General features: G+C 45.2%; 1 protein-coding gene across 7 annotated transcripts in view; it reads right to left on the minus strand.

Annotated features, from left to right (window-relative positions):
- Positions 1-27,322, minus strand: part of LOC121293956 (alpha-N-acetylgalactosaminide alpha-2,6-sialyltransferase 2-like) — a 108,209-nt gene that overhangs the window by 76,858 nt on the left and 4,029 nt on the right. For 6 of the 7 annotated variants that reach the window (XR_005946649.1, XR_005946651.1, XR_005946653.1 and 3 more), the window contains exons 2-3: positions 21,935-22,059; positions 12,600-12,834 (exon numbers count right to left, since the gene is read on the minus strand). Coding sequence is in view for 2 of the 7 variants with exons in the window: in XM_041217444.1 (XP_041073378.1) it covers positions 12,600-12,834; positions 21,935-22,053 (354 nt within the window). In the remaining 5 variants the exon portion in view is untranslated. Of the gene's footprint in view, positions 1-12,599; positions 12,835-21,934; positions 22,060-22,180; positions 22,526-27,322 lie in introns of those variants that run through there. The other variant, XM_041217445.1, reaches the window with a different exon arrangement.

Raw genomic sequence — 27,322 nt, forward strand, 5'->3', positions numbered from 1 at the left:
TTGGATTGCAAGGAGGCTGTGAAAAGAAACACAAGTCCTTCCAGTTTCTGGATGCACCCAGTAGTTAAACATTTTGAAACAAAAACAAAAATTGCTGGAAAAACTCAAGCAGGTCTGACAGCGTCTGTGGAGAGAAAGACAGAGCTAACGTTTCGAGTCTGTTATGACTCTTCTTCAGAACTCAATAAGTTAAATCTTTTGGCGTCAAGGGATAGTTTCATTTTAACAGCAGTGCCGTCAAGCATAAAGGAAGGCCATAGGAATGAAACCTCAAACGTGTCCATCGAACAGTACTCAAGAACTGGCAAGGAAAACTGATGTCCTCGAAATGGGAGAACTCAAGGAGGATGAAAAAGAAATGGCAGGAGTAAAAACTAAGTATTGGGAACTATGACATAACTAGACTAATTATACCTTACTTCAACACTTCTCCCTTGAACCAGCATCAGTCTTAGCTAGTCTGGATGAAATGGCTTGATTGATGTACACTCAGAGGGAATAGTTATCAAATTACAGGCGGCAGAGAGGCTACTACCACAGGCTGAAATAATTCTTACGACTAGCTGAAGCCTCAAGGAAGTAACTTAAAACACAACCACCAATTGTTCCTGAATCATTTCCAAGGTCAAAATGCAGGAACTGTTTTTACATTTCAAAAGTCCTGTTCGTAAATCCTGATTAAAATTAATCAGTGTTTTAAAGGGAGAGTGACACCTGTTTTTCTGCACAAACAGCAACTTCAAAATAACTCGAAATTTAGTGATTTGCTTTTGATGTGGTAAGGCAAAATATGTTGCTTCAATGCAAGCATTACAGCCTGCCTTAAGGCATCATCGCTCAGTAATTTAAGATGTCCTTACAAGATAGAGTTACGACATGACAGGTGACTCTTGTTAATTTTCTTAATATTCAACCTAGATGCCACAAGGACTATTTGCAGAGATACTGTTCCACGTGTATCCTGGTTACTAATGGAATCTTGCCATTCTTAACATTTTTAATACAAAATTATAAAAGGCCCGAGTTAGGGCCTACAAAGGTTGGTCGTCTGAATAATTACTGTGCCAAAGATTTGTTCCTTTGTACTTTTAAACAAAGTCAACAAAGATTTGACCCTCCTGGTGGGAAGCAGAATCCTCTTTATAATGCTCATCAACCATCACCAAGCTATCTGACCATGGGGGGCATCGCAGCAGCACAGTGTCCAATCCTGTGATCATTGCCATCTACACAAGCATAAGTAACAATACTGCACACTTTTCACACTTCCCCCACTGAACGATCACCAAACCAAAAAGGGAACTAAAGGGAATTTCACCAAGTTTTACATGACTTCACCAGGTCCCCCCAACTTGTTAAAAACAATTTGCATTGCAAGGAGAATGTAAGCTTCACAATCAAATGTAGGAATCCTGCCAAAGCACTCCTCTGTTCCAGGGCACCAAAGTTAAATGTAGCAACCTAATTTGCCCCAAAAACATTAGCATTGATTCATGATTTGCTCCATCCCAAAAAAATGGCATAAGGCCAAGCAGGAATCTATTCGCCCGCCTAAATGTCGATGAAGTTAGGGCTGGTAGGCATGGCACAGTTGGGCAACATACGGGCTAGACACCAAGCTGACTGAAGGAGCGAAAGAAAGTTGCTGTAGTCCCAGAGGCTGCTCCCACATTAGAGGGGGACGACTGGTGGAGAGTTTAACCCGAAGGTCACCACACCTACGGCTAGAGAGCGAGGTCGAGAAGAATGACACGGACGAGTTCAGCCGGTGCGGGAATGGAATAGGGATCCATTTACACCCAGATTAAAGGGATAGGGTAGGTGAAAAAAAAAGCAAATTTGCATAGGGAATCCAAAAGATCAAAGAGTCAGTGAGTGGAAATCATTAATGTCTCAATGAAGAGGAAAGGGAATCGCTCAGCTAAACAATTCAACTCACATCGCAACAATTTGCATTGATGTAACATAAGGCACTTCACAGGAGTTTATCAAAGAAAACTGGATATTGACCCACAGAAGACGATATGAGGACAGGCGACTAAAAGCTGTGTTAAGGAGGTAGATTTTAAAGAAGCATCTTAAAGTGGGGACTCGCGGATAGAATTCCAGAGCTTAGGCAACTGAAAGCATCGTCACCAAGGAGGCATTGCTGGATTGGGAGTCAATGTAGGGGAATAAGTAGAGAGTGATGTGTGAATGGAACTCGGTGCAAGTGAGGATACAGGCTGCAGGGTTTTGGATGTCATTGAACCAGGTGGGTTTTTACTGCAATCAATGATCGTTGTCACGCTCACCACTACTGAGACTAACTTTCAATTCCAGATTTTATTAATTGAACTTAAATTCCACCAGCTGCCATGGTGGGACTTGAGCCCACGTTCCGAGAGGATTAGCCCGGATCCTTCTGGATTTCTCATCCAGCAGCATTACCGCTTACGCCACCATCTCCCCTTTCCCTGCTGAGTGAGCTGGCAAATTAACAATTCAAGGATTTAGAAAAGAGGCTAGGTAGCCTAACTCAGCAGGCGTGGGGTCTGCAATGAAGCCTCACAGAGGCGTTCCAGCAAGAACGGGTAACAACCTCCTTTGAGCACAGAAAAACACATGGACACAAGGTGAAATCCCCTCACTGCCACACAGTGTTATTCTATTATGTCAGGGCATACCATAATGAAACACAATGTCTGTCCACGAAAAATAATCATCTGCTTCAATATAGTTTTCAATCTGTCTACTAATTGATCAGTGGACAAATAGTCACTCATGTAGCCATTCTATGGACAAGAGCCACCACAAAAAGACTCCCAAACTCATATTCCAAAATGCAATCAACATCATCCAAAGTCACTGCTGTGTTTACTATAAGCTACTGTAACAGAATAGAAAACTAGTTTGAGCCTTCTATGCAACAAATCACTACATAGAAGAAGCCAGAGCATCTCTGCTATCCTGCGGCCAAGACTTTCAAGGGGCTGAATGCGCTACTCCTGTTGCTATGCAAGTGCCCGAGGTAACAGGGTAAACAAAATACAGGCCTTTTGTTACAAAGACGCAATTGCTTAGGGAACCAGTCTATGTTGTACTTGTTCCAACAAAGATTCAAAATCTATTAAACCTATTAGAGTCCCTGCTCTCAAGTGTTTTGGATAGCTCCAGTATTGTCAGGCCAAAAGGAATCATCCAGGTGAAAGAGCAGAGCTTCCCTCAGAAAGGAAATTCACCCTTGGCCTTGAGTGTTTAAGCCACACCATTACTTCAATGCAACTATTACAATGACAAACAAAGGCAAAATGCTACGGACTGTGGAAATCTGAAAAGAAATATTGCTGGAAATTGTCAGGTCTGTGGAGAGAAACAGAGTTAATGCTTCAGGTCAAGATGATGTTTGTTTAGAACTGAAGATAGAAAGAAATGTAAGTGTTTTAAGCTAGTGGAAGGGGTCGGGGGCTGGGAGGAAGAACAAAAAGGGAAAGGTTTATGATAGGGTGGAAACCAGGGGGGATTAAATAACAAAAACATTTTGTGATGCAGCAGCCAAAGGAAGTGATAACGGATGTAGGAAAGGTGCAAAGATTGTGTCTAAATGAGGTGTGAATGACTACAATAAAACTATTCAATACAACATGACTTGTTTGTTATAAAAATAAAAAATATATAAAAACAAAAAACTGAGATAAAAACAAAAAACTATGGATGCTGGACATCCAAAACAAAAACAGAAATACCTGGAAAAACTCAGCAGGTCTGGCAGCATCGGCGAAGAAGAGCAAAGTTGATGTTTCGAGTCCTCATGAGCCAACACAACAGTTCTGTTGAAGGGTCATGAGGATTCAAAACGTAAACTTTGCTCTTCTCCGCCGATGCTACCAGACCTGCTGAGTTTTTCCAGGTATTCATGACTTGTTTGTTTCTTTATCCCTTCAAGACCAACCCAGCAAAACAAAACAAAAATAGAACACATTTGACCACAAGTCCATCAGGCAGTGGTCGGCACGTAATGTCTTAGAGGCCCTGTGGGAAAAGGAGAGGGTGGATCCTGTGGGATGGTTCCCCGAGCAGACTGTCAAAGTCATTTGGCAGAATGCCTCATCGCCAGAACTTTCCAACAAGCACCAAGATGTAGCTTGGCTGGTGGTGAGAAAGGTCCTCCCCGTCAGATCCTTCCTACACACCAGGAGTCTCACCTCCTCTGAACGCTGCCCTCGAGGTGGCTGTGGTGGGGACGAGACCGTTGTTCACCTCCTTGTGGATTGTGCCTTTGCAAAGAAGGTCTGGAGAGAGATGCAGCGGTTTTATCGAGGTTCATCCCGAGCAGTTCTGTGACACAGGACTCTGTGCTCTACGGGCTGTTCCCAGGGACACACACCGAGACAAACATCAACTGCAGCTGGAGGATCATCAACTCGGTGAAAGACGCTCTTTGGTCTGCCCGAAACTTGTTGGTCTTCCAGCGCAAAGATTTGTCCCCGACCAGGTGTTGCAGACTGGCACATTCCAAAGTCCAGGGCTATGTGCTGAGGGACGCACTAAAGCTTGCGGCAGCCGCGGCAAAGACACAATGGGGAAAGGTCGCTGTATAAGACCTTTCTGCCACAGTGCACCGAGGGGCTGGGAACTGTTGAGAGCCCCTCAGGCTGTACAACTCAAAATGAATGTATGCAGTGAATGCTAATTGTATTATAAATGTATTGAAGCACCTCAGAGTACAACATGATGTATGTTGATAACTCGAATCTTATTGTCTGATTGTCTGCATTGACCATATTGAAATGAATGTAATATTTATTGATTGTATTGATGCACCTTGTGATATATATTGTAAAAGTTGAATCTGATTGTACTTATGTAATGGTGATTTTGAAATGATTTGGAATGTTCTTCCAGATATTTTATGACTAAAGTATATTTTTCAAAATAAAAGTAGAACAAGATGGAGGTAGAGGTTCAAAAGTTGCGGAACTCAGTGCTGAGTCCAGAAAGCCGTAGAGTGCAGAGTTGAAAGAGCTGTTTCTTGAGTTTGTGTTGAGCTTCACTGGAACACTGTAGTAGGTTATGGACAGAAGGGTCAACATGGGGGCAGATTGGAGAATTAAAGTGACCAAAAGTCCGGGGTCATGCTTGCAGACTGAACAAGAGGTGTTCCATAAAGTGGTCACGTGTTCTGTGTTTGGCCTCTCCAATGTAGAGGATACCACATCATTCACAAATGAATATAGTATACTAAATCAAAAGTACAATAAGTATATCACTGTTTCACTTGTAAGGTGTATTTGGGGCCTTGGACAGTGAGAAGGGAAAGGGTGAAAGGGCAGATGTTGCATCCCTTGCACAGAAAAGGTGCCATAGGGAAAATCGATGGGTGTTAGGGGTGACTGAGAAGTGGGCCAGGACGTTGTGAAGAGAATGGTCAGGAAAGGGCATGGGAAGAAGTGGGTGGCATCCCACTGGAGCTGCCAGAAATGGAGGAGGATGATCCGTTGAATATGAAGGCTGGTTGGGTGGAAGTGGAGGACAAGGGGACCCCTATCATGTCTGGAAGGGAGGGGAAGGGGGTGAGAACAGGAGTACATGAAATAGTTCAGACATTGTGGCGGGCCCTGTCAACCACAGTGGGTGGGAATCCTTGGTTGAGGAAAAAGGAAGACCCATTTGAAGCGCTGGAGTGGAAGGTTGCATCATCTGGTGGGCCGGAGACTGAGAAACTGGGAGAATGGAATAGAGGCCTTACAAGAAGCGGGGTGTGAGAAAGTGTAGTCGAGGTAGCTGTGGGAGTTGATAGGTTTGTAGTGAATGAGGAAGAGAAGAATCAGAGGTGGACCAGGTGAAAGTTAGGGAAGGGTGGTAATTGGAAAGAGTCAAACAAAGTTTTCCAATTCATGAGGGGAGCAGGAGGTGGCACCAACACTGTCATCAATGCTCTGGAAAAAGAAAAGAAACGAGGGAGAGGGCTTGAGTGGGACCGGAATAATGAATGTTCCACATATCCCACAAAAAGACAGGCATCACTGGACCCATGTGGGCACCCATTGCAACCCCTTTTATCTGGAGGAAGTGAGCGGAGTTGAAGGGAAATTTGTTCAGAATTTAGAACAAACTCAGCAGGTGGAGGGTGGTGGTGGATGGGGACGGGTTGGACCTCCGTTCGAGGAAGAAGTGGAGAGCTCAGAGACCATCCTGGGGGATGGCAGTGTAGAGGAATCAGAGGTACATAGGAAATGTTTAGGGCCAGGAAACTATTGAAGTGACGTAGGGCATTGGAAGAGTTGCGAATGTAGGCAGGAAGAGACTGTAAGAGGGGAGAAAAAAATGGAACCAAAATAGGAAGAAACATGGTTCAGTGGGTTAGGAGGCGGCCGAAACAAACAATGGGCTGACCAGGGCAGTCTTGTTTATGGAGTTTACAAGGGAGGTAGAAGAGAGCTATTTGGGATTGGGGGACTATAAGGTTGGGGGTTTGTGGAGGGAAGATATCCAGAACATGAGCTCAATGACAGTCCTGGACACAATGGCTTGATGTCCAAATCGTGGAGCCTTGGTCCTGGGAAGGTGGGAGGAACTGTCAGGGTTGGCACTCAGCCTCTGCTAGGTTTTGGTCACTATGCCAGATAAGAGTCATCAAACCCATTGACAAGGGTGGCACCATGTTATGGTTGGACCAAAGAACAACTACACTTCCTCACACCCTGCTTCTTGTAAAGACTCCATTCTATTCTCCCAATTTCTCAGTCTCCATTGCATCTGTTCGGATGAAGTAACCTTTCATATTGGCATTTCCAATAAGCCTTCCTTCATCCTCAACCAAGGATTCCTATCCAGCGTGGTTGACAGTGCCTTCCACCATACCCAGTCCATTTCCCACACTTCTGCTCTCATCCCTTCCCAGGATCATGACAAGGTTCCCTCTTGTCCACCCCGTCCACCATACCAGCTTCCGTATTCAGCAGATGACACGCCATTTTTCCCAGCTCGAGCTTGATGCCACCAAACATCTTCCCGTACCTCCCCTTTCAGCATTCCAAAGGGATTTCACCCTCTACGACACCCGAGTCCAATCCTCAGTTACTTCCAACACCACCTTCCCCGTGGCACCTTTCGGTGCAAGCGCAGGGGCTGCAACATCTGTCCTTTCTCCTCCTCCTCCCTTCTCACCCTCCCAGGCCCCAAACACTCCAAGTGAAACAGTGAATCACTTGCACTCCTTTCAATTTAGCCTACTGCATGTGCTGTTCATGAGGTGGTCTCCTCTACATTGGGGAGACCAAACACCAACTGGGTGACTGCATTGTGGAACACCCCCGTTCAGCCCACTAGTATGATCCCGAGCCTCCGGTTGCTCATCACTCTAATTCTCCACCTTGATCCCATGCTGACCTTGGTGTCCATGTCGTATTGCAGCGTTCCAGTTCCAGGGAAGCTCAACGCAAGTTCGAGGATCAGCACCTCATCTTTCGGATTAGCACTCTACAGCCATCTGGACCCAACGTCAAGTTTAACAACTTTAGACCTTAACCTGGGCCTTCATTTTGTTCCATTTGTTTTCTTCTTCTCTTTAGTTTCACTGGATTGCTCTCGACTTGATTCTCTCTTTATGTTGTGTTTGGACGTAACCTTTGTTTCTTTATGATATGCATCACTACTCCCCGACTGTTACGCCATAGAATTTTTTGTTAACCTCTCCTCTCTCCCTGATACAGGCATTTTCCTGCCCGCTCCCCAGCTTAAAATCATTTCTATCCTTCCCCAGCTTTGAAGAAAGATCACCGTGACTTGGGACATTACCCATTTCTCTCCAATGGACACTGCCTGGCCTGCTGAGAATTTTCAGCATTTTTATTATTATTACTACAAGGACAGGCTGCATGTGTTTTTAAAAAATATGCTCTTTACACAAGGGTAGGAAATACCGCAGATGTTTCACAAGGCACACTTTCACATGGAACAAAACAAACATGGAACTAAACAAACAGGCTTAAAGCACTAATCGTCATGACAACCAACTCCGGGGATTTTCACTTTACAGCCATGGACTTCCATTTACATGCCAATGAGGAAATTCTGTGAAATGATCATAAGACTCCACGGACCAGAGCTGAGCTGCCAAGATATTAACAACTGCTGCAGAGTTCACATTTCTGCAATTGCACTGCCCGCAAATCTTCATCCACTCCTGACTCAGTTCACCCATCAGCAACTCCCTCGTGCTTACCTTTATCATCCCTGGACTTCACTATTCCAATGCACTCCTGGCTGATCTCCCATATTATACCTCCCGTAAGCTTGTCATCCAAAAGTGCAGAAATCCAAAAGTGCAGAAACAGGAGTGGGCCATTTGGCCCATCGAGCCTGCTCCACCATTCAATTAGATCATGGCCGATCACCTACCTCAACACTACTTTCCCACACTATCTCCACATCCCGTGATGTCACTAGTCTCCAGAAATCTATCAATTTCTGTCTTGAACATGCTCAATGGTTAAGCTTCCACAGCCCTCTGTGGTAGAGAATTCCAAAATTTCACTACCCTCTCTAAGCCAAGAAATTCCTCCTCGGCTCAGTCTTAGATGGTCCACCCCTTATCCTGAGATTATGTCCCCTGGTTTTGGACTCACCAGCCAGGGGAAACATCTTACCTACGTCCACCCTGTCACGCACTGTAAGAATTTTGCAAGTTTCAGTGAGGTCACCCCTCATTCTTCGAAACTCCGGGGAATACAGACCCAGTCTCCCCAATCTCTCCTCATAAAATAACCCCACTACCCCAGGGATTAAACTGCTGAACCTCCGTTGCACTCCCTCTATGCCAAGTATATTCCTCCTTCGATTAAGGGACCAAAACCGTACAAAATACTCCAGGTGAGGTCTCACCAAAGCTCCAGACAATTGCAGCAAGACATCTTTACCCCCATACTCAAATCCCCTCACAATGAAAGCCAACATACCATTTAATTTCCTAATTGCTTGCTGCACGTGCATGCTAACTTTCAGTGACTCATGAACAAGGACACCCAGGTCCCTTTGGACACTTGCACTTTCCAACCTCCCACCATTTAAGAAATATTCTGTTTTTTCCTATCAGTGAATAATGTCACACTTACTCATTATATTCCATCTACCACATTCTAGCCCATTCACTTAGCTTCTCCACACCCTGACTCGTACCAGATCTCGTTCACCTACGCCCCAGTGCTCACTGATCTACAAATGGCTCCCAGCTAAGCAATGCCTCATTTTTAAAATTCTCATCCTTGTTGTCAAATCCTCCATGGCCTCATTCCTCTCCATTTCGATTTCTCCAGCCCCATAACTCAAACTTTTGCTCTCCTCTTCTTGCTTGGAAGATCAAACATCCCCAATTTTTAATTGCTCCATCATTGGCCGTCATGCCATCTGCTGCCAAGACCCTAAAGTTTGGAAATTCTCTCCCTAAATCTCTCTACCTTTATTTTTCCTCATACCTTTAAGGTAATGCTTAAGATTTACTTCTTTGATTAAGATTTTGTCGTCTCCCCTAATAACTCCAAAGGTTTGGACTTCCAAAGCGGTGATCAGAGTCAGATGGCCACTCCACTCCTACTTTTTAAACTGGTACTTTAGCTGGTCCATCAAATTTCTCATCCCACCCGTGACAATTCCCATGACCAGAAAATCCCAGCCCTTATTTCCCTTCCCTTACTTCCTGTAGTCATTGTCTTCTCAAATAGGAGGAAATGTGTGCTTTGAAACCCGTGTTGTTGGACAATCTGAATAGGCAGCAGCAGGGAGCCTTTTGCAGACAGATACAGTTAAAGAGAATAGTGCACTTTTACAAGTCATAAATCAGAGAGTAGTTCGTAATTCACATGGGGAAAAAGAAACACTCGTTGCAGGCCCAGTGAGGAGAGGGTTTTCAATCCTGAAGGGCAGTCTAGGTGGATTCAATAGTTGGAATTGTAAAATCCTGGAACTTGCTCCCCAACAGCATTGTGGGCGTATGTACACCATGTGGGCTGGAGCAGTTCAAGGAGGTAGCTCACCACCTCCTTCCAAGGAGCAATTAGAGATGGAAAAATAAGTGCTGACCTTGCCAGCGATGCCCACATCCCATAGAAAGTTTTTGGTGCAGAAAGAGGCCATTCAGCCCATCATGTCTGCGCTGGCCAAAAAATTAGAAAGAAAAAATAAGAAACTCGCGGCTCGTTTTTAATCCCACTTTCCAGCACCTGGTCCGTAGCCTTGCAGGTTACAGCACTTCAGGCACAGATCCAGGTACGTTTTAAATTAGGTGTTTTAGCCTCAACCATCAACTTAGACAGTGAATTCCAGACACACACCATCCTTTGGGTGAAAACATTTTTCATGTCACCTCTAATCCTTTTACCAATCACCTTAAATCTATGCCCCCTGGTAACTGACCCCTCAGCTAGGGGAAAACAGGTCTCTCCTGTCTATCCCATCTGGGCTCCTCAATTTTGTACATCTCTATTCGGTTATCTTTCAGCCTCCACTGTTCCAAGGGAAACAACCCGAGCCTATCCAATCTTTTCTCATCGCTGTAGTTTTCAAGCCCTGGCAACATTCTGGTAAAGGCCAATTTCAAAATCACACAAAAGAATTTTTAAAAAGGTCATGATTAATGCAGGATTCCCCTGAGGAGATAGCTCTTCAGCAGGTCACAAGTTAGTTAGTTGGAAGTCTCGTTATTAGAAGGTCGGTTTTCTGTACTGGTGGACTTGTAAAGGAACAGGTTCGGAGATCTTAAGATGTTGCTGCCCTTTCTGCTGTTGGTGACTCTGCGGTTGTTGTGTGTGCTGCAGACAGAACTTGAGGCTTTTGTTTTTTTTTAAAAAAAAGTGACCAACCTTTACCATGCGGTCCTTTATAGTTCCTTTCCAAATATCGTGTTGGGCTTCAGTGGATTAGCCACAACGTGTGTGGGCATCTGTCTTTGCATCCTTTTTCAGAAACAGGTCAGACAATCTGCTCCGGACGGTATCAAGATATGGGTATTCATGGTTCTTAATCTGGGATCTGCCCTTCCAAGACAGTGCGGCAGTCTGAACCCATAGGTCAAGTAAGGTGACTCCCCACGGTCATCCTCAGTAACATTTTAAAGTCCATTTTTAAAAAGAAAGGGGAGTTCTAGAGGATTCCGAATTGACTACCGTTCGTGTTTGAAATGTGACTGATGGAATGTGCTTTACCAAGTTTGCAGGCAGGGCAGGTTTTTGGACAAAAACAATCTTTCAACGCCAATTTCAAAACCATGTAAACTCCATTTACCTTTGACGTAACTTGAAAAGAGAGGCGACGTTTTGCACGGACTCAGATGAGACGATTGTAAGCTCTGTCCCCAAAGACCGAGCAACATTAAGAGGCAGGATACAAAAAAGCCAGTTCAGCATTGCTTATCCACCATCAGCATATGCTGGAAAATGTGTTATCCCTCAACAAAGATACCTGTACATCAATGCAGGTTTACACAGAATCATTTAGATCCCTTGCATTAACAGAGGAGATCAAACAATATTAAGTGAAGCAGGAATAACACCAAAGGACAAGCTGGTGCTTGGGCACCATGACAAACATATGGATACTTTCGGTGTCCCTGGGTACAAAGGAGTGTGCAAAACGAGTGGGCCACTCATTGAGCAGCCTTTCGGGCTGAATTTGGATCAAATCGCTGGGATCAGCATACTCATTTGCTGAGCATGTGTTCCAAGAACTGCAGAGTAGGTCAGGAAAGAACAGAGATCCAAGTAATAGGGCATTAATGGCTCGGGTGACACTGGGTCAAGATAGTTGAAGCTACGAGGCATCCTATCTGAATACGTAAAGCATTCACAACCAAATGGCCACTGTTTTATTTGTTTGGTTGCTATCATCTATTATTTTTGAAGGGGAACAGCAAAATAACGGTCAATGGTAAACTCCTACCTACTTTCCATTGACTTGCTGTAGTTTTGCTAAGAACTTATAAAGCCCCATTTCCAGACAGCGTTCCTGATGTTTGCTATAACCCACAGGGGGATACTGTAACATTTTATACATGGGCCGGAATTTAACCACCCCATCACAGCGGGGACCGGGCCCTAAATGCTGCGGGCCATTCCAAGCTCCACTTACGTCGGCAGGAAGGGAAAATCCCCACTGCCATAAAATTCCACCCATGGAATCTCAGTGCCACCATTAAACAGAGACATGCTGTTGATCAAACAGCCAAGCTGCGTTAGGACAGACATGGAAATGGGGACAGGAAGGACAAACAGATGGCGTGATCAGGAAATTACAGGACAAGAAAAATTTCTGCAGTGTCGAACTCTCCTTTTACATTGCCTCCCAGACTATTGAACCTTTCGAAGAACTATTCTTAATACGATGTTTTTGTATGCAAGCAAGACTCACTTAAAACTCATGAGACACACAAATGGCTCTGCATTTCAATTGCTTGAACACAAGCTCATGGGGCAGTCTCTTCCTCCAATGCATTCTTTACACCATCTTCTTCAGCCGCGAGAGAGTCTTGCGTCATTTCTCAGTCACCACCGACTGGGCCCACATTATATATTTAAAAAAATCTATGTAACAAATGAAGTAGCACTATAATCAAAGTTACAACTTACTGAATGAAGATAGGTGTAATCTGTGGCATACTGATCTCCTGGGAATGGTGCTTCCATTTGGATTGGTTCACTTGTCCCCTCTGAAGCATTAGGAGCATTTTTTTGCTTACTTCTATTTTGTCCACTGCCGGCAACAGAAACCCAGAAGCCCACGCTGAGATTCATTTGAACGGACTCTTCAGAGGAAGCATTATTCTTCACACCTCTGGTTTCAGGAGCCATCTTCTTCAATTTACTGAAAGAAAAATATTCAATAAAGGTCACAAACGTATGATTATGGAAAAAGCTAGTCAAACAACCCATCCCTCCCAGAGACCACATAATCTACCCACATTTTGCACCTTCCTTTTTAAAAGGGATTAAATAAACGAGGTATAGGCTTTCGAGCAGAAAATGGTTTTGGGAAAGTTCTGACCCCTCAAAAGTTTCTTAAACAAAATTTTAGAAAAAAGAAATCAATCCAATGATGTACTTAATTTCCAAGTTTAGCAGTCCACAAAGTGGCTTCCATTTCACATCAGCACTAAATTTGTGGGGTGCAAATCTGGACCCAAGGTCCAATGTGACGTTGAAGCAAAGCAGAACGAGACCCCTGCCCCCCCAGCGTCAGATCAAGCCACAATTCACGATCTAGACTGTATTTTGCAGTCTTTGAACTCTTTCTTCCTTCCCAAATCCATGTCCACCTCTTCCAATCCATGCCCATCCTTCCCACAGATTCAGGTTTGAATCCCAGCCATCAAGTTTCTGCCCATGCCGTGTTGGTCAGGAAAGTGAGAGAGAGAGAGAGACAAGTAATGTGGCATTAACAGCTGGGTGATACCAGGTCAAAATAGTTTAAGCTTAAGGCACCATATTGGAACGCACAAAGCATTCACAACAAAATGGCTGAATTAACAACAGGCGAGAAAAATAGGTTTGATCTAATGGCCATTACGGAGACGTGGTTGCAAATTGACCAAGGTTGGGAATTAATTATTGCAGGATACTTGACTTTTAGAAGAGATAAGCAAATGAACAAAGGTGGAGGAATAGCCCTGATGATAAAAGGATGGGATAAAGGCAGCAGAGAGAAAGGACATGCTCAGAAATTATGGTGCAGAATCAGTTTGGATGGAGCAAGAAACAACAGAAGGGAAGAGCACGCTGGTGGGGGTAGCTCATGGGACTCCTAATAGTAGTTGCAACATTGGGCAGAACATAGATCCAAAAATGAGAGGCACTTGTAACGAGGCTAATACACTTATCATGGATGACTTGAATCTCGACAGACAGGGCAAACCAAATTTGCAATAATAATGCGATGAACAATTATGTGGAATATAAATAAGGTTGTTCCTTGACAACACCTAGAAAACAAATTGGAAATAGGTCATTTTTAGATGTAGTATTGAATAATGAGACAGGGCTAATTAGTAACCCTATAAATAAAAGGAGCCTCTGGGCATAAATAATAATGATGAAATTTTATACCAAGCTTTAGTGGAACTTAAATTGAAATCTCAATCAAAATAAAGCAAACTAAGTAAAGTATGAGGGATGAGTTGGCCAAGGCAGTTTGGGAAATAAAGTTAAAAGATATGACTGTAAGTAACCAATGGCAAACATTTAAATTGATTATAAAGATACATTATTAAAGAAAGGGCAGTTCAATCATGTATGTAAAGAAAACAAACAAGGTTAAGGATTGTAAAAATAAGAGATTTATAATGTTGCCTAAAAAAAAGTCCGAGAGATTTTAAAATTCAGCAAATGAGGACCATGAAATGATAAAAGAGAGAAAATAGAATGAGTAAAGAGACATAGGTGGGATTTTACAGTCCCGCCGAAGTCAATGGGCTTTTGAACAGCTCACTGTGTGTACCATCGACAAGATGCACTACAGGAACTCACCAAGGCTCCTTAGACAGCACCTTCCAAACCCACAACCACTACCATCTAGAATGGCAAGAACAGCAGATAGATGGAAACAACACCACCACCTGCAAGTTCTCCTCCAAGCCACTCACCATCCTTATTTGGAAATATATTGGCCGTTCCTTCACTGTCACTGGGTCAAAATCCTGGAATTCCCTCCCTAACAGCACCGTGGGTGTACCTACACCACATGGACAGCAGCGGTTCAAGAAGGCGGCTCCCCACCACCTTCTCAAGGGCAATAGAGATGGGCAATAAATGCTGGCCTAGCCAGCGACGCCCACATCCCATGAATGAATAATAAAAAAATATCCTGAGTACATACAAAGACACGATTTTTGGGGCCAAAAAATAGGTTCACCTTATACACTGATCTATGGAGATAAATACTTGAAGGGAAAAGATTTGAAAGGCTACTGGGACAGGGCAGGAGAGTGGGACTAACTGGATAGCCATTTCAAAGAGCCAGCACATGCATGATTAGCTGAATGTCCTCTGACTGTGCTGTGTCACAGCCCATGTATGTCAATATTAGTCTAGATTATAAAACATGCAGCATGTCTGATCTAGTGTAGCACATAAAACAGACTGAAGCCACCTATACTGGCGATTTTCTCCATAAGCCATCCAATCTAACCCCATTTTCCTGCTTGCTCATGCCTTTTCCACCCCACTAATTCCCCTCTTAACTGGTTTAACGGACATCGCTGCAACAGTTTGAAAGAATTCTAGAATATAACCAAATGTGAGAACATTTTTTCTGAACCTCCTTTTAATGCATCATCACCTTTGATGTGTTCCCTTGTTACCAGGTCACCAACAAGAGGCAATAATCCATCACCAGTTGGACATTCAGGTCTCTGCAAGCTTGACTGCTCCCTGTTCATCAAAAGGCCCTAACGTATCTTACACCTTCAAACTCTAGTGGGCTCTTGCTTTGCCACAATACTGTGGCAACTACCAATCTGCTTAGTCGTGCAGACTTTGGCACCCCTGGTCCTCAGTGAAATCCTTGCTTTCTCCCACTGTGGTCATTCTCCTCAATATGGCTCCCATCTTTGTTCCCTGAAATATGAGGGGCTCCGATTTAAACATTTTATGCTACATAACTAGTTTAGTTATTCAATGTTAGACCACTAACCACATCACTAGACCACATCAAACACTGTCAGGCCTGATCTCTTCTGCCAAAACTGTCCACAGCTCCAAGGTAATTCAAAGACGTGTAAAGGTAACCCAACATTTTCTCTTCCCCCAACTATCAGCCAGCTCCTTAAATCTTTCACCTGTCACTCCACCCTCATCTTCAATGAGCACAAGGAGCTTGTGGACTTACCAACAGAAGAAAATCCATTCCTCAAGAGCCATACAGACTTGAAACGTTAACTCTGTTTCTCCCTCCACAAATGCTGCCAGACCTGCTGAGTTTTTATTTCAGATTTCCAGCATCCTCAGTACTTTGCTTTTATCTCATGGAATCTTGCCTTTTCCACATCCTTTTACCCACTGGTTTCCCCAAAGCTTCCCCCGTACCACATCCCCCCCACTGCCCCCCCCCCACCCAACCTTGAACTGGCATCTTTCACTCCCGTCTCGTCTCATGACCTAGCCAAGCTCATCACCGACCATGAGACCTACACCTCCAGTCCTCTGGCACCGCTCCAATATCTAAGGAGGATTGAAAGACTGAGGTTCCACTATTGTCACCCTCGATTCCCTCATCAACCTAGCAAGCATCCCCTTTAGACTGGGTGGCTTACTAACTTGAGCAAGTCCAACCCATTTAGCAGCTCCCTTCTATATATTTTTATTCTATCCAATATCTCATGCCTCCACACTGAAATTAATTTCATCAGCCTCTTTTGTGAAGTACTCATTCAGTACATCAGTCATGAACTCTGCCTCCCTAACCCTCCCCTACCATTCCTCCATTTGTTAAACAATTTTTAGGTTCCCTTTAATGCTTTAAGTAGTATTTAGATGAGCACGTGAAACGCCACAGCTTACAAGTGCTGGCAAATGGGATTACAGTAGAAAGGTGCTTGATGGCTGGTATGGACACGATGGGCCGAAGGGCCTGTTTCTGTGCTGTAAAACTGACTCGAATGCTACCCGGGAATCTTTGCTGACTCTGTTTGCCTTTCATATATCCTTTTTCAGTTCCACCCTGTGCACTGTATTCGGTCTGGCTATTGTATAACCTGACAAGTTTTCCATAAACTTCCTTCTTCCTTGTTTAATTCAAATCAGAGTCTTTTATCATCTGCTCTTGTACAGTTGAACAATTGCAGTGAAATAAAAAGAAATGTTTTGAAATCCGATGCCATGGCAGTTGCCACATCTATGATAACATGGAATGAAAGACACAGGATTGCTAGAGGAAATTGATTACCATTAATAGATCCCATTCATTGCTATGGATGCAATATACTTAACAAGTAACCTTCAATTTATTGTAGTAGTATAGGCTTCAACCTGTTTATGCCTTCATTTACCCCTTTTCATGCCTGCACAAGCAAAAGATCTTTATCTCAATTTTGTTGTTTTTTTTCTACCTGCAGAATCTGCCCCATAAGATTTAAAGATGATTTCAATAACTTACTCGAGGCTATTTAACCCATTGGCTCCCAAGTTTATAGGTACCTCTCCGACCAAACTCACATGCTAACAGCTATTATGTGCAGGTGACTCAAACATTTTCCAACTTATATCCATTCATTCTAAACTTTGAAGATGTTAAATACATACTGTATTATTGAAAAGGTAGAGAAAATTACAGCTGATTTGCTTTTGAAACTGAACTCAAATGATCATTTGAGGGGTTCAAACAAAATTAATAAGATAATCAATAATAAAAAGTTGCACATTGCACCGGGAGGCCTTATTTTGGGAGCCCAACAAACCTAATGGAAAATAATTTGACCAATTAAAAGGCACTTGGAGATCAGGCACCACTTTCATCTCCTCCAGTTCAGCAATGATCCAAAATTAGCTTTCCCATCACATCTTGGAAAACTGCTTCTTGTGGTGTTGGTGGTGGTGATGGTGGTGGTGGGGTGGGAGGGGAATTTTCTCCCCCAGTTGAAAACATAGGAGTGAGTGTCTTTACACCCTCCCGCCAAGTTTCAGCGGCCGTTTCCCATCTCTTGCTTGACTATGGGCAGTCAGGCTCTCAAATGATATAAAGTTTACAGAGTCAGACAACAACAGATGCACGGCCAAACAAGACAATCCTTCCCTAAAAAGGCTTCTAACATTGGAATGTGCTAAATGTGGATAGGATAATGACCAGACCCTAATGTGCTGCTCAAAAACAAAAAGGGCTTCTTTGCAATTGCTTTTTCCCCCTCTCTTGTCAAAGCTGATTTATTGACGTTCATTCCACGGGAAGAATAAAAGACATGGGGGGGGGAGATTATAAATAGTAATTTATAAAAATTAAAAACACAAAGAAGGTGGAAGAATTGATTTAAAAATGACTCAGCAAAGAGGTTATCACTGTAAACCAAAACAGAAAAAACTCAGCAGGTCTGATAGCATCAGTTTCCTGGTGCCAACGTGTTTTTATGGAGGTACTCAAACATCACTAAGCTTCAAAACAAAAACAGAATTACCTGGAGAAGCGCAGCAGGTCTGGCAGCATCGGCGGAGAAGAAAAGAGTTGACGTTTCGAGTCCTCACGACCCTTCAAGAGAACTAGGTGAATCCAAGGAAGGTGTGAAATATAAGCTGGTTTAAGGTGTGTGTGTGTGTGTGTGTGTGTGTGTGTGTGTGTGTGTGTGAGTGGGGGGAGAAGTGGAGGGGGGTGATGTGTTTGGTGGTGGCATCATGCTGGAGTTGGCGGAAATGGCGGAGGATGATCCTTTGAATGCGGAGGCTGGTGGGGTGATAAGTGAGGACAAAGGGGGACCCTATCATGTTTCTGAAGGGAGGAGAAGGCGTGAGGGCGGATGCGTGGGAGATGGGCCGGACACGGTTGAGGGCCCTGTCAACGACTGTGGGTGGAAAACCTCGTTTAAGGAAGAAGGAGGACATGTCAGTGGAACTGTTTTTGAAGGTAGCATCATCGGAACAGATGAGACGGAGGCGAAGGAACTGAGAGAATGGGATGGAGTCCTTACAGGAAGCGGGGTGTGAGGAGCTGTAGTCGAGGTAGCTGTGGGAGTCGGTAGACTTGTAATGGATATTGGTGGACAGTCTATCACCAGAGATTGAGACAGAGAGGTCAAGGAAGGGAAGGGAAGTGTCAGAGATGGACCACGTGAAAATGATGGAGGGGTGGAGATTGGAAGCAAAATTAATAAATTTTTCCAAGTCCCAACGAGAGCATGAAGCAGCACCGAAGTAATCATCGATGTACAGCAGAAAGAGTTGTGGAAGGGGGCCGGAGTAGGACTGGAACAAGGAATGTTCCACATACCCCATAAAGAGACAGGCATAACTGGGGCCCATGTGGGTACCCATAGCCACACCTTTTATTTGGAGGAAGTGAGAGGAGTTGAAGGAGAAATTGTTCAGCGTGAGAACAATTTCAGCCAGACGGAGGAGAGTAGTGGTGGATGGGGATTGTTCGGGCCTCTGTTCGAGGAAGAAGCTAAGGGCCCTCAGACCATCCTGGTGGGGGATGGAGGTGTAGAGGGATTGGACGTCCATGGTGAAGAGGAAGCGGTTGGGGCCAGGGAACTGGAAATTGTTGATGTGACGTAAGGTGTCAGAGGAATCACGGATGTAGGTGGGAAAGGACTGGACGCCATAGACGTCCAATCCCTCTACACCTACATCCCCCACCAGGATGGTCTGAGGGCCCTTAGCTTCTTCCTTGATCAGAGGCCCGAACAATCCTCATCCACCACCACTCTCCTCCGAATGGCTGAACTTGTTCTCACACTGAACAATTTCTCCTTCAACTCCTCTCACTTCCTCCAAATAAAAGGTGTGGCTATGGGTACCCACATGGGCCCCAGTTATGCCTGTCTCTTTATGGGGTATGTGGAACATTCCTTGTTGCAGTCCTACTCCGGCCCCCTTCCACAACTCTTTCTCCGGTACATCGATGATTACTTTGGTGCTGCTTCATGCTCTTGTCGGGACTTGGAAAAATGTTATTAATTTTGCTTCCAATCTCCACCCCTCCATCATTTTCACGTGATCCATCTCTGACACTTCCCTTCCTTGACCTCTCTGTCTCAATCTCTGGTGATAGACTGTCCACCAATATCCATTACAAGTCTACCGACTCCCACAGCTATCTCGACTACAGCTCCTCACACCCCGCTTCCTGTAAGGACTCCATCCCATTCTCTCAGTTCCTTCGCCTCCGTCTCATCTGTTCCGATGATGCTACCTTCAAAAACAGTTCCTCTGACATGTCCTCCTTCTTCCTTAACCGAAGTTTTCCACCCACGGTCGTTGACAGGGCCCTCAACCGTGTCCGGCCCATCTCCCGCGCATCCGCCCTCACGCCTTCTCCCTCCCAGAAACATGATAGGGTCCCCCTTGTCCTCACTTATCACCCCACCAGCCTCCACATTCAAAGGATCATCCTCCGCCATTTCCACCAACTCCAGCATGATGCCACCACCAAACACATCTTCCCTTCACCCCCCCCCCCGGTGGCCTTCTGTAGAGATCGTTCCCTCCGGGACACCCTGGTCCACTCCTCCATCACCCCCTACTCCTCAACCCCTACCTATGGCACCACCCCACGCCCACACAAAAGATGTCACACCTGCCCATTCACTTCCTCTCTCCTCACCATCCAAGGGCCCAAACACTCCTTTCAAGTGAAGCAGCATTTCATTTGCATTTCCCCCAACTTAGTCCACTGTATTCGTTGCTCCCAATGTGGTCTCCTCTACATTGGAGAGACCAAACGTAAACTGGGCGACCGCTTTGCAGAACACCTGCACTCTGTCCGCAAGAATGACCCAAACCTCCCTGTCGCTTGCCATTTTAACACTCCACCCTGCTCTCTTGCCCACATGTCTGTCCTTGGCTTGCTGCATTATTCCAGTGAAGTCCAACGCAAACTGGAGGAACAACATCTCATCTTCCGACTAGGCACTTTACAGCCTTCCGGACTGAATATTGAATTCAACAACTTTAGGTCTTGACCTCCCCCCTCCATCCCCACCCCCTTTCTGTTTCTTCCCCCTTCCTTTTGTTTTTTCCAATAAATTATATAGATTTTTCTTTTCCCACCTATTTCCATTATTTTTAAATATTTTAAAATCTTTTATGCTCTCCCCACCCCCACTAGAGCTATACCTTGAGTGCCCTACCATCCATTCTTAATAAGCACATTTGTTAAGATAATATCACCAACTTCAACACCTATGTGTTCTTTTGTCTGTGACATCTTTTGATGATCTGCTTCTATCATTGCTTGCTTGCCCCTACAACCACACCACCCTCCTCCACTTCTCTCCCCACAACCAACCGCACCCCCCCCCCCCACACACACACACACACACACACACCTTAAACCAGCTTATATTTCACCCCTTCCTTGGATTCACCTAGTTCTGTTGAAGGGTCATGAGGACTCGAAACGTCAATTATTTTCTTCTCCGCCGATGCTGCCAGACCTTCTGAGTTTTTCCAGGTAATTATGTTTTTGTTTTGGATTTCCAGCATCCGCAGTTTTTTTTGTTTTTATCACTAAGCTTCGTGTTGCCAGCGGCAAACTAAGTGTTAAACAATAAGCAACATTTCTCTGGGAGTGTAGCTGTTCCAATCGAAATGGGACAGCAGCAGTGGAAACAGTCGGGAGCAAGGGAGAAAAGTGTCCACACACAACGTACACGCACCCAAACCCTGTACTTGTAAATGTTTAACTGTTTCCAATGCAGAGTTGGAAAACTTGCAAAGTTTAATTCAGGCGGGGAGGGGTGTCTTGCACGCCAGCAAACAGGGCCCATTTATCTCACCCAATGTATAGGTTACGAAGTCGATTTGTTATTAACTCCTCACCCCACCCCTGCAAACTGCAGGCGCCAAGTTAACTTCAAACACCACCCCCCCCCCCCTCCCCCCGAACGTTAAAACAGGAATTCCATACAGAAACATTAGCAGCTTATCACTGGATAACACACATCAACATTCTTGCCAAAAATAACTTACTTTAAAAAAAGGAAAGAGAAAGATCCCGTGGAACTGGTCAAGCCAATGGGGAAGGGAGCAGCACTTATTTTTTGAGCGGGAAGTACGATGAACTATATATTCGTCTTATCTATTCCCAGCAATGAATTAACTGACTGAATGGGAGAAAAGAGAGAGAGAGAGAGTGGGAACCGGGAGAAAAAGACAATTATTAAAGTTAATTTTTTGTAAAGAGCAGTTAAAGGTGGGGGGAGAGATATAAAATAGCATTGTATAAAGCCGAAGACAGCAACACAAACCCCACACACCCCCTGTACCTGTCTGATGATCCATTGATAAGGATACAGTAGACAAAAAGGGTCGTTAGAGAAAGACAACTCAGTATCAGGAACTTCTCGACAGACGAAAACCTCCTCATTTCAATCTGATCGATCATCGGCAACTTCAGGGAGAAAGAGGGAAAAAAATCAACAGTTGTGAATGCTCAGGGAGGGGGGAAGAGAGAGAGAAAATAAAACGCGGTTTCACAAGGGCCAACCCCCTTCAGCTCGTTTAAAACTCACCTCCGTTCACACGTCGTTAAGTTCCCCAACTTCAACTAACTATACAGAAAAGGAATAAATGTGTTTACTTTACAGATTTATTGTTGGAGGATTTGGCAGCTGCGTTTGGTTCACCAACACGAAAAGGAAATCAGAACAAGATTGGGTAGAAACGCAGCCGGTCTGGCAACATCCATGGAGAGGGAGAGACAGACAGTTATTTGTACTTCTAGAGTAACGATCTTCCACCTGATCTGGATAAAAAGTTAGAAATGCAATAGGTTTTAAACTAGTGAAAAGGAGCGTGGGTAAAAAGAGAAAGGACAAGGTGGAGACCAGGAGAGACTCAATGATTAAAAGATACGAAATCAAGGAGTGTTTATGGCACAATTCATGATACAATGTGACTAGAGGTGGTATGAATCATGAACATTTGCAGTCCAAAAGCAATAAAAAAAACCAGAGTAAAACTGAAACTAGGAGGGAACCAAATAAGGGAGATTCCGGTCTGAAGTTGTTGAACTCGCCGTGGAGTGCGGAAGGCTGTAAAGTGCCTAATTGAAAGCTGCGATGCTGTGTTGTTCCTCCACGTTGAGCTTCATTGGAGCGCCACAGGAGGCAGAGGACAGAGAGGTCAGTGTGAGAGCAAGGTGGAGAAGGTCATGAGGACTCGAAACGTCAACTCTTTTCTTCTCCGCCGATGCTGCCAGACCTGCTGAGTTTTTCCAGGTAATTCTGTTTTTGTTTTGGAGAATGAACGTGGTAGGTCACCTCGGGGCCGTGCTTGTGGACGGAATGGAGGTGTTCTGCAAAGCGGTCAGCCAGTCTGAGACCCAGTCTGAGTGGTTTGTTCTCCCCACAATGCAGTAACTCATATTGTGAGCAGCGGATGCATATAAATTGACAGAATTACTGTTTCACCTGGAAGACGTATTTGAGGCCTTAAATAGTGACGGCAGATGAGGTAAAAGGGTGGGTGCTGTCTCTCCACTGCTTATTGCTCATGTGGAAGGGTACTGTGGAGAAAGAGAGACGCGGTGCTGGGGTGATTAAAGAGCAGACCAGGGTATTACAGAGGGAACTGTTTTGGGGTGTTGATTAGGTATCAGTATGTCTCCAGAATCTTCTGCAGGTTAACTGTAAGTCTTTATTAACTACTAGAACAATTTTCATATGTACAGTAAAGAGTACAAGCTAGGAGCCATCTCTATGCTTAGATGTACACACGTCTCTGCTCAACACCACATTGATGTCTGGGTCATGTGCCTTCTTACATCACTGGGTGGTACTGTACTGAGTCCCACATTGACCATGTATGTGCCAGACCCTTATACTACAGGAATGGCCCCTTTGGAACTCTGAAAGGAGGAGAAGACAAGGCAAGAAGGTGTTTGGTTGTGGAATCACACTGGAGGTGGCAGAAATAGCAGAGGCTGATCCATTGATTATAGATGCTACTGGGGTGGAAGACGAGGACAAGGGGGACCCTATCATGGTTCCGAGAGGGAGGGCAAGAGGTGGGAGCAGTGGTAGGGAAAATAAGATGCAGACGCTCAAGGTCTACATTAACCACAGTGCATGGAGAATCCTTGGTTGAGGAAAGAGGAACACATATCGGAACACTGATATGGAAGGTTGCATCATCACAACGGCTGCAACAAAAAAAGAGAATGGAATGTGCTGTTTACAGGAAGCAGGTGATGGGGAAGTGTGGTCGAAGTAGCTGTGGGAGTCAGCAGGCTTTTAGTGAATATTTGTTGATAGCCTCTCAAATTGAGACAGTGACGTCGAGGCAGAGAGGAGGAGAGTCTGAGGTTGACCATGTGAAGATTGGCAGCAAAGTTGATGAAATTTCCCAGTTTGGGAAGAGAGCAGGAAACTGCACTGATACTGTCATCAATGCACTGGAAAAAGGTGAGGGAGGGCACCCAAAAGACTGGCAGAGCTAGGACCCATTTGGGTACCCATGGCAACACTTTTTATTTGGACTAAATTAAAGGAGAAGTTGTTCAGTGTGGGAACAATGCAGCCAGGTGGAGCAGGGTGGGAGTGGGGACTGGCTGGGCTTCTGTTCAAGGAGGAAGTGTATAGATGGAGCCTGTAATAATGCACCATGGTGGAAGGTTACATTTCACTCCAAGAATTCAGAGTTGCTGTGGTAACAACACACTTTTACATGCACGATGTAGTCTGGAGTTATGGATGGTGATGGTAGAGACTTCAACATTCTCTCTATCACATGGCTGACCAGGATTTTTTTTGTTTTGAAAAATATATTTTATTCATAAAATATCTGGAAGAACATTCTAAAACATTTCAAAATCACCCATCACAAAAGTTCAATCAGATTCAACTTTTACACATGGATCACAAGGTGCATCAAAACAGTCAATGAATATTACAATCATTTCAATATGGTCATTACAGACAATCAGACAATCAGACAATGGGATTGGAGTTATCAACATACATCATGTTGCACTCTGAGGTGCTTCAATACATTTATTATACAATTAGTATTCAATGCAGACATTCATTTGGAGCTGTACAGCCCGAGGGGCTCTCAATAGTTCCCAGCCCCTCGGTGCCCTATGGCAGAAAGGTCTTAGACAGCGACCTTTCCCCATTGTGCCTTTGCGGCAGCTGCCCCAAGCTTTAGTGCGTCCCTCAGCACATAGTCCTGGACCTTGGAATGTGCCAGTCTGCAACACTCGGTCGGGGACAACTCTTTGTGCTGGAAGACTAACAAGTTTTGGGCAGACCAAAGAGTGTCTTTCATCGAGTTGATGATCATCCAGCTGCAGTTGATGTTTGTCTCGGTGTGTGTCCCTGGGAACAGAGTCCGTAGAGCGCAGAGTCCTGTGTCACAGAACTGCTCGGGATGAACCTCGACAGAAACCACTGCATCTCTCTCCAGACCTTCTTTGCAAAGGCACATTCCACAAGGAGGTGAACGACGGTCTCGTCCCCACCACAGCCACCTTGAGGGCAACGTTCAGAGTGGGTGAGACTCCTGGTGTGTTGGAAGGATCTGATGGGGAGGACTTTTCTCACCACCAGCCAAGCTACATCTTGGAAAGCTCTGGCAATGAGGCATTCTGCCAAATGACTTTGACAGTCTGCTCGGGGAACCATCCCACAGGATCCACCCTCTCCTTTTCCCTCAGGGCCTCTAAGACATTACATGCCAACCACTGCCTGATGGACTTGTGGTCAAAGGCGTCTCTCTGCATAAATTTTTCCACCAGGGACAGGTGGTACGGCACGGTCCAGCTACTTGGAGCATTCCGCGGCAGCGTGGCCAGACCCATCCTTCACAACACTGGGGACAGGTAAAACCTCAGCACGTAGTGACACTTGGTGTTTGCGTATCGAGGGTCTATGCACAGCTTGATGCAGCCGCACACAAAGGTAGCCATCAGTATGAGGGCGATGTTGGGCACGTTTTTTCCCCCTTTATCTAGAGGCTTGTACATCGTGTCCCTGCGGACACGATCCATTTTCGACCTCCAGGTAAAGCGAAAGATGGCTCGGGTGATCGCCATCGCGCAGGAGTCTGGAATGGGCCAGACCTGCACCACGTACAGCAACAGCGAGAGTGCCTCACACCTGATGACCAGGTTCTTACCCGCAATAGAGAGGGAGCGTCACTCCCACATGCCCAGTTTTCTTTGCACCATAGACACTCACTCCTTCCAGTCTCTAACACATGTCCCGGTCCCTCCGAACCATATCCCCAGCACCTTCAGGCCATCAGCCCTGACAGTGAAGGGGACAAAGGATCGGTCAGCCCAGTTCCCAAAGAACATGGCCTCGCTCTTCCCACAAGTTACCTTGGCTCCTGAGGCCAGTTCGAACTGGTCGCAGATGTGGATCAGTCTGCGCACCGACAGCGGATCCGAGCAGAAGACGGCGACATCGTCCATGTACAGGGAGGCTTTGACCTGAGTGCTTCCACTGCCTGGGATCGTCACTCCTCTTATGCCCGGATCCTTCCTGATGGACTCAGCAATGGGCTCTATGCAACACACAAAGAGGACAGGGGAGAGAGGGCAGCCCTGCCTGACCCCAGATTTAATAGGAAAGCTATCTGTTTCCCACCCATTGATTGAAACTGCGCTACTGATGTTAGTGTAGAGCAGATGGATCCAATTGCGAATTCCCTCCCCAAACCCCATTTTGGAGAGCATATCCACCATGTAGATGTGCGATATTCTGTCAAAGGCCTTCTCCTGATCCAGGCTGATGAGGCAGGTGTCCACACCCCTGTCCTGCACATAGGCAATCGTATCCCTGAGCAGCATGAGGCTGTCAGAGATCTTCCTGCCTGGCACAGTGCAGGTCTGGTCAGGGTGGATCACCAATTCCAGAGCGGATCTGACCCAATTGGCGATGACCTTGGACAGAATCTTATAGTCCACATTCAAAAGTGAAATGGGTCGCCAATTTCTAATTTCCTCCCTTTCCCCCTTGTGCTTGTAGATGAGGATGATGATGCCTTTCCTCATGGATTCTGACATGTTGCCTGCCAGGAGCATACTCTCATACACTTCTAGCAGGTCTGAGCCGATCCAGTCCCACAGAGTCAAATAGAACTCCAACGGCAAGCCATCGCTTCTGGGAGTTTTAGTCTTCTCGAAGGACTCAAGGGCCTTAGTTTGTCAGGAGTTAGCGGTTTGTCCAGGCTCTCCCGTGTACTGTCGTCTAAGACCTCCGTGATAGAGGACAGGAAGGACTGGGAGGCTGTGCTGTCTGTGGGCTTCACGTCATACAATCCGGCATAAAAGGATTTGCTGATCCTCAAAATGTCGGATTGACATGACTTTACTGAGCCGTCTTCTTCCTTCAGGCTGCTAATCAGAGAGAGAGCTCTGTGTACCTTTTGGAAGAAGAAACATGAGCATGTCTCATCCTGCTCCACAGAGCGGACTCTGGAACGGAAGATGATCTTGGAGGCCTCTGAGGCAAAGAGCGAGGCTTGCTGGCTCTTCACCTCTTGGAGTTCCTCCTTGACATCGACCCCCATCAACTGCAGCTGGAGCAGATTTTGCATGTTTTTCTGGAGTTGGGACATTTCCCTGTGTTCCTTTCTAGCTTTCTGGGCGCCTTTGAGGATGAAAAACCTCTTGATGTTTCCCTTGATCACTTCCCACCAGTGAGTCT

Source organism: Carcharodon carcharias, chromosome 22 (genome assembly GCF_017639515.1).
Source record: "Carcharodon carcharias isolate sCarCar2 chromosome 22, sCarCar2.pri, whole genome shotgun sequence".
NCBI classification, from domain to species: Eukaryota; Metazoa; Chordata; class Chondrichthyes; order Lamniformes; family Lamnidae; genus Carcharodon; species Carcharodon carcharias.